General features: G+C 39.2%; 1 protein-coding gene across 2 annotated transcripts; it reads right to left on the reverse strand.

The window, feature by feature from the left end:
- Window positions 1-1,172: 1,172 nt before the first annotated feature.
- LOC103929102 (bromodomain-containing protein DDB_G0270170) lies at window positions 1,173-4,947 on the reverse strand. 2 transcript variants are annotated; one of them, XM_048589002.1, is made up of 9 exons: window positions 4,541-4,947; window positions 3,961-4,009; window positions 3,790-3,868; window positions 3,650-3,695; window positions 3,451-3,549; window positions 2,804-2,872; window positions 2,378-2,723; window positions 2,094-2,242; window positions 1,173-1,864 (listed from the first exon to the last, which is right to left on the reverse strand). In XM_048589002.1, the coding sequence occupies exons 1-9, from the start codon at window positions 4,904-4,906 to the stop codon at window positions 1,388-1,390; spliced, it is 1,680 nt and encodes a 559-aa protein (XP_048444959.1). In that variant the 5' UTR covers window positions 4,907-4,947; the 3' UTR covers window positions 1,173-1,387. The 2 variants fall into 2 exon arrangements, with proteins under 2 accessions (XP_048444959.1, XP_048444960.1); XM_048589003.1 differs by having other exon boundaries at window positions 1,688-1,860.
- Between the last annotated feature and the right edge of the window lie 2,583 nt (window positions 4,948-7,530).

Below are 7,530 nucleotides of genomic sequence, written 5' to 3' on the forward strand. Positions count from 1 at the left end.
CGATTAAAGTTATTATAACTTTTAAAGAGACCCTCTGTTTTTAGCCGTTTGATCAAATTTGAAGGGTCCGGATTGATTGATGGGATAGATTTGATGAAAGGGATCCGGAGAGGATCCATTTCCCTTGCATACAATATTTTACTACCTGCTACTACTTTATCCAAGTTTATAAATGTTTACCAACGAGACTAGTATTAGGGGGTTTCAACGAGGACTTGTATAACATGGGTACTTTGTTACGGCGGGATTTCGTGTCATTAATACAAAAGCATGTGCTTGTTTTTCTTCAAATGTCTTTGTATCATTGACATGATGTCAATATGACGGTGGATCTGTATCATACGAGTCGCTCTCGGCTTTAAATATATTATTCCAACTTATTTATTTTCTTTCTAACCTTCTGTGTTCAATGTACGTTTTGCAACAAAAACTTAAAATAAACTATAATATATAAAGTCCCAACAAAATGATTAGATAACTTGATAAATCCTCAGAAGTTCAACCCAAGGAATACCCTCTCCCACGAGGAAATCCCTTTCGCAATTTCAGCCTCCCGATATTAATTTGTAATTTTTTTTAACAAACGATATTATACATACTAATACGAAAGGAATATGCTAGCAATAATATAGTTTAAATTCACCTTATCAATTTACAATTAATAAAGAGTTACTAAACTCACCGCATTGTACTTTTTAATAAAATTTGAATTACATATTTATCCATTTAGAGAAAGACTTTTAAATCCCTATCCATTTCTCTGCATCACCGTCTCTCTATTCCCTGTTCTTCTCTCTTCCATTTCATCTCTCTCTTCTTGGCTTCTCTAGAGTCTCTATCTTTCCCGTTCTTCTCTCTTCCGTTTCATCTCTCTCCATCCGGGAGGAAGATCCATTTTTTTTTCCGGCGGCGGAAGAAGTTCAAGAATCCGCCTACAGGTAGCATTTCTCATTGTTCATTTCTATGATTCCAAATATTTTAGTCAATTTGTAGTGTTTTCCTATAAATTTTCAACTTTTCGACATTTTAATGCAATTTTAATGCCTCATTTGGTAAGTTTATATTTGGTTGAATTAATTAATTAATTAATTAATTTCCTTTTCACCATTTTCATATTTCTTCAAACTAGTCAATCAATATGCTCAAAGTTTGAAATGCGCATCCACATTGGATTAAAGTTAAACCAAAGAATTTTTAACATAAAAATGATTAATCTGTACAAAGTACCAGTGTCAACCGGCAATCATTCCTTGCGCCAATCAGTCACCCACCTTGATAATATATTTTTAATTAGAAACAAAGACAAAATAGAATCCTCATCTGTTAACCTAATTCCATTAATCCCCACTGCTTGTATATACGCCCCCCTCCGACATCCTCACGGTGGTCAAAGCTGCAAAGCTAAATCCGGCTGCTGTTGCTGTTGTTGTTGCAGACCCATTTGAGGTAAGCCTGCGGCACCCGGTTTGACGTTCAAGTCCGAGGGGAATGTGTAAGCAACATGTTTATTGTGTAAGGATGAACCATTCCACGATGCTTCCCCACCAAGTACGTGGCTAGATCTCGGTCCACTTGAAATTTCAGACAATCTGGCTTCGTCTGAGCATAATGTACTCTGGGGTACAAGTTTGTCTGTGTGGTCATCAGATGCAGGGTTGCTTTGAACCCTCTGTTCCCTCTCACGGACTGAAAACGGTTGCATCCTCCATGTCTCATTTTCTCCTATCCATCCTGGACCAAACTTGATTCCAACAGGCAAAACACTTGCAATTTTCTTTGAAGCAACCTTCCAAGCAACAGGTCCAAGATTTGCGGCAAAACGAGCTAGACTCCTTGCATAACCATGCTCAAATTGTAGACCTACCTGGTTTATATATTGAGAAAGAAAAAAAATTAAACAAACACTAAGAAATTATGTTATACAAGAATCACATCTTTATACATAATTCAAGCAAAGAGATTATTAGACTCCTATAATCTCCTTATCGAAGATCCACTTTTCTATTTTTCTAACAGCAACCCCTTCCCCCGTCACTGAATAATTCCAGTCTCCCATTCAGAAAAGAATACAAGAATGTTCTCATTATACATACCGCCACAAGTTGCTTCCACTCTCCTTCACAACCAGAAAACATTGATGGCTCATCGCCAAAAGCCAGAGCTTGTGTATAAGTGTCGCGTCTGTTCTCATCTACTGTAAAATGTTTCTTTCCATATTTTAGATCACTCCTCAATACAGAAGCTGCAACCCAAATAAGAAATAGAAAGGGTCAGCATTTGTTAAATAAACTAAGACAACCAAATAAAACTAGGAAAAAAAACTGAAACTGAATAATGAGTACAAATCAGTGAAGCAGATGCAGTTGGAATCACATACCTGGAAATTCATTCTCCCAGCCAGGCAACCAACTAGCACCAGTTTCACCACTAAGAGACCCATGGGGGCCCATATTTAATGCATCAGAAGACCTGAACTTATGGGGAGCAGGCCGTCTTAGATTGTATGTGCCGGACAAGCTAGGATTCTCTCCTCCAGAAGCAAGAGTAGTTTCTGATACAAATTGAGGACCTACACGATCAAGTGGAGAGCCTTCAATTGACTTTTTCATGCTCTTGCCAGGTGGCCTGCCTCTCCTCGCAATTTTTAGTTTCGGATCACCGTCTTCGTTTACTTGCCTCAAATTTTCAAAGTCCTTTTTTGCGAGCTCTTGTATAGATCGTGCCTAAACAAATAGTCATTGTTAACCATCAAACATGGTGAGATTGCCTAAATAGGAAGAAGTGTAAGTTAGATGGGCCAAACCTGTCGAAAGTAAATAGTGTCTGGTGCATTATACTCCATTGCATTTGAACATATCAAGAACACATCTTTCTGCAGAAATTAAACATTAAGTCTTCAAATCCTGTCAAAGTTACTAAGTTAACAAGAAAAACAAATTAGAAGTAGAGCACGATACATCGGAGTTTAGTGCACCAAGAATAGAGTTCTCCGGTGAATCACACCATTTCACTATTCCTAACTTTCCAGTCATACATCAGGGTGCCAAAGTAAAAAATGGTTAATAAAATAGACCAAGGCCAATAACTTGAATACCGAATGGAATGATAAGTTGCACTATGTTCTCAGTCCTGGATTCATTTGCCTTCTTTGACTAGCAACAGGCTCAACTTGAATTACCATGCCTTATATTACCATAATTGACATCTTCGTAATTTCCAAAAGACAATAATCTCTGGTGTACTTATCAATCATTCAAAAGCCACATCTAGGAAACACTCGTACATAAACCCTTCATTTATTTCTACAGCCGGTGGGAGGGAGAGTGAGCAGGCAAAGGAGATGAGAAAGAGAAGCGGATGCAAGTAGATGGTGAAATTGAGGCAGCTGTGGCGTGTGCGCATGCATGTTTCAAAACTGAAACCTAGCAAGAAAAAGATCGTAATACAAACCTCAAACTGTTCCAAGTTGGAGTAAGCTCCCTGATCTAGTTTCGTCCTCACAGTTCCAAAATCCATTGGGTTTTGAATGATTTCCTGATAATCAGGAAGCTGAACAACCAACATATTCACGTCAAACCATGAAACTGTTACTCGTAAAACAAGCCAATATCAGCAACAGAAGAAGCCATTTCAACATAAGAAAACACACCTCTTCTGGATCAACGGGCTCAGAGAACACCCCGCGAGTGTCCCTTCTGCAACAAAGTTGAGACCAACGAGTGAACACCCATGGTGTCATTTCAAAGAGTCAATGAAAAAGACAACTACTTTGGAACCTAAGACACCTACTTTTGAAGCCTATCAAGGATGAACACCAGCAACTTTTTGTCTGGCAAAGGTGTCGTGGGACCGGACTCCACCTGCGACCCTGTCCACAGAAAAAAGTTGACAGTCATTAGAATTTATCCCCCAGGAGATACCTTTTGAGGCAAGACTTGCGATTGACTAACAGTGTCGTACCATGTAATAAACTGCTACTGTCTGTCGCTTTCAAAATCTCTTCACGGCTCTGCAAGAAACCATTAACACCAATGTCACTGCTAAATTTACCACTAACACAAACAAAACATGATTAATTTATTATTTAATTTTCTGCAATCATTGGAAAAGTAAATGAACAAATAAATCAAGAAAAGACAAACTGGAGCTTTTTCAGACAAGGTGGTCTGCGTCTTTCTATGGTACCATTTAACAGATGAAGAATTTAAATTAGGAAATAAAGAAAAACTGCCCAGATTCCAAATATATCACTTAATTAAAATTAAATAATGTCCAAACACCCCAACGACTCCACTCCGCCTCCCAAAAACAGCTTCTGGTTTTCGCGCGAAAATCCCTAAAAGATTCTAATTCCCAAGATAAAGCAAAGATAAATAAATTTCATTACTTTTTTTCCAAATTAAGCAAAATATAAAGAAATTTTATCACTTTTCTCAAATTAATAAAAAAAAATATAGGGAATTAAGTGCAACAACGACATGGGTCTGTGTTTAATTTGAGAAAAGTAAAAGGGTTTTAATTTTTGTAGTATGATGATCACCATATGATTAGATCCGCGATGGACGGTGCTGATCTTGAGAGCGGCCTCCGGATCCTCACCACCCGCGTTCGAATCGGAACCGTAGGCGCCCGAATTAAAGGGCGACAATGTCGGAGTCGAATTGGGATTAAAACCGAGGAGGGGCTTATGCTTCTTCTTTGCGCGCTCATCGTCGTCATCGGCTTCGGCAAGGGAATTGGACGGCGGGGATGAATCGAGAGGAGTAGGGTTCCGGCGTGTGGATAGACGGCGAGGGTTTGGGCATTGGTCCTGCTGCTGTTGTTGGAGGAGGGCGCGTTTCTGGAGATCCAGGAGAGAAGGACGACCTTTCTTCTTTTTGGTTGGAGGATTATTCATCGTCGTCATCGGCCGGCGTTTCTGTTTTGTGTTGCCTCCACCTCGCCGCGCCTCGCCCCCCTTCACCTACTATTCTATTCTATCCAAAATTTCTCTTTCTTTCGCTCTCTGGCTCTAAATTCCTATTAAGCTACTTTTTCCTTATTATTTTTCTTCTTAATTATAAAAAGTTTGAGGTGAAAAATGTCAATAACAATTTTTTTATTTTATATTTTTTTATTATTAATTTTAAGAAAATGTTATTGGCACTTCAAAAATTTTATTCTACACTCCTCATAAATGTATATTTCTTTCCAAATATAAAAAGTTTGGAATATAAATTAAAATTTTTAAAGTATAGAATGCGATTTTTGAAGTACAATAACAATTTCTTAATTTTATTACCTTATTTTATCTTTTTGATAAATACCTTTTTTCTTTGTGAAAAAATATATTTATATGTTTATTTTCGGGTAATGTATTTCAGAACACTTGTGCTGCAGTTGGCCGTTCTCAATCAAACGTCAAAATTTGAGATTTGGCTAGAATATTTACAAGGTATTCTACTTAAAATACTTTTTGATACAATAATATATTTATATTCGAATTTAAAATTTAAAATTTTTAATTAAAAAATTAATATTCACACACCTACTTTTACGGTTTTACTTTCCACACACACTGTGACAGCCTGTTCCGAATTATTTGTACAGTAGGTGTGAAATGACGATTTTGCCCCTAGTGGTTATGTTTCATTTTGGGGTGTTTGTTTTGTGGGCTTGTTGGCTACATCTGGACCACACACACACTCTCATCCTCATCTCCTTCTCGTGTCTCTCTCTCCCTCTTCCTCCTCTTTCGTACGAACAAGTACCAAAACCCTTGCAACCGTTGCAGATCGAGGTGGAAAGTCTTACCTTTGTGTTCGTGAGGACCATACGAGTTCAACCATACCAATTTCAGGTAAGGAATCATTTGATTTCACGTCGAACCAGGGAACCCCGATTTTGGTCACTGTTCATGCACACGTGAAATGTTGTTTTTCAGGGAATTTGAAGCTTGTAGGAAGCTTAGTGAGGTCCTTAGGAAGCTCGGGGTGGTTCGTTGGAAGGTTTTGGACGTCGAGATCGTGAGTTGCAGGTTTAGCCGGACTTTGTGAAGTTTCTACGACGTGATTTCGTGAATTTCAGGGCATGAGAGTGGTAAGGTTTTGTTCTACTTGTTGTAAGCTTCATTTTGGTGCCAATTTCATGAAATTTGGTTAGAAACGAGTGAGAAATGAAGGTTTGAAAATTTTCCAGCGATAGCGACAGCACCGGAGGTGAGCTGGAGAAGAACACGGAATATTCCGTCAGTTTGGACGAAATGTTCTTAACGGCGTCAAGTTAAATTTAACGGAATCTGTTAGTTTTAACGGAATATTTCCTAACGCCGTTAGGGTTGCCACACGTGCGCCAAGCACATGCCTGCGCGTGGCCGACGCGTCTGGCCGTGCCTTGGGCGGCGCGTGGGAAGTCAGAAAATTATTTTTAAAATATGGGGATGTTCGTGAGGTTGAGTAGATCACGTTGGTGTATTCATACACCCCATTTGAGCATTGTATGAGAAGTTATTACCTAGTTTTTCTTATGTGCTTTAAATTAATGTTTTTATAGTTGTTTCACACGTAGGTGAGACCTATCCCGAGGACGAGCGCAGTCACTCGAGGCAGAGGGTTACGACCCTTCCACATACCAGTGAGTGGGCTTTTGGTTTTCCGTATATACCTATTTACTTGTGGTTTTTCCCAGAAAATGAAATGGAATGTTTATATGTTTTAAATGCCATGCATTGCGTTTGCCTATTTATTTATTCATTAGTAGTTGCATATATGTATGTTTGGTGCTGCGGACGCACAAGTAAGTGCCAGGTAAGTTATGGTTTATGTTGATGATTAGTAGTTATGTGAGATGCTTAGAGAGCTCATAACCTGCACCCCCGGTGTTGGTGCTCCCGCCCAGAGTAGGGCACAATCCTTCATATGATGTTCACCTCCCACACCACACGCTTATCTTGGATCCAAGTTAGGTGCACAGTCCTGTCGTACAGACCACTTTAGGTGGTTTCGACTCGTAGGTGACCCGCGATTATTCACCCAGTCTTCACGTGATCGTAGCACTTGAGCATATTTATTTACACCCAGTCTTGTCATACAGACCACTTTAGGTGGTTCTGACTCGTGTGCAGGTATAGTTAGTGAGTTGGAGATTTGAGCTCTAGATTCAGCCGTACAGGTCACGTTAGGTGACTCCGGCTGACATATTACATTGCATTGATTGTCATTACCTGGGTTACTTACAGTTTATGTAGAGGCATTCGACATGGCATATCTCTGAGCATGTTTTCGATATATGTGTATATTCTATTTTCTGGGAAACTATACAGGTTTTATGGCAAGGGGTTAGACTTTTTAATATTGAAATGATTTTGAAAAGCTTTGTTTTTGCCCACTCACACTTTCTGTTTTGCGCCCTTCCAGGTTCTAGTTTGGATTGCTCTTTTGGTGGCTCACGAGAAATCCACGGCATATCTGACAGATTTTCACCAGTGTAGGACCCCCTCTGGGTGTGTTTAGTTAGTATTTGTTCCTCTGGACTGCACTAGGTTTTCTATGC

This window comes from the organism of the source record quoted next, unplaced genomic scaffold (genome assembly GCF_019419815.1).
Source record: "Pyrus x bretschneideri cultivar Hongxiangsu unplaced genomic scaffold, Pyrus_bretschneideri_v1 Contig298, whole genome shotgun sequence".
In the NCBI taxonomy this organism is placed as follows: Eukaryota; Viridiplantae; Streptophyta; class Magnoliopsida; order Rosales; family Rosaceae; genus Pyrus; species Pyrus x bretschneideri.

What these genes read in the sequence shown, in the direction of transcription:
- LOC103929102 (XM_048589002.1), bottom strand. Translation starts at nt 4,906, where the DNA reads ATGACGACGATGAATAATCCTCCAACCAAAAAGAAGAAAGGTCGTCCT. An exon ending in ATCGCGGATCTAATCATATG is followed by an intron (nt 4,010 to 4,540) that starts GTGATCATCATA and finishes GGTTTCTTGCAG; the next exon opens with AGCCGTGAAGAGATTTTGAA. An exon ending in AGTGGAAGCAACTTGTGGCG is followed by an intron (nt 1,865 to 2,093) that starts GTATGTATAATG and finishes TATATAAACCAG; the next exon opens with GTAGGTCTACAATTTGAGCA.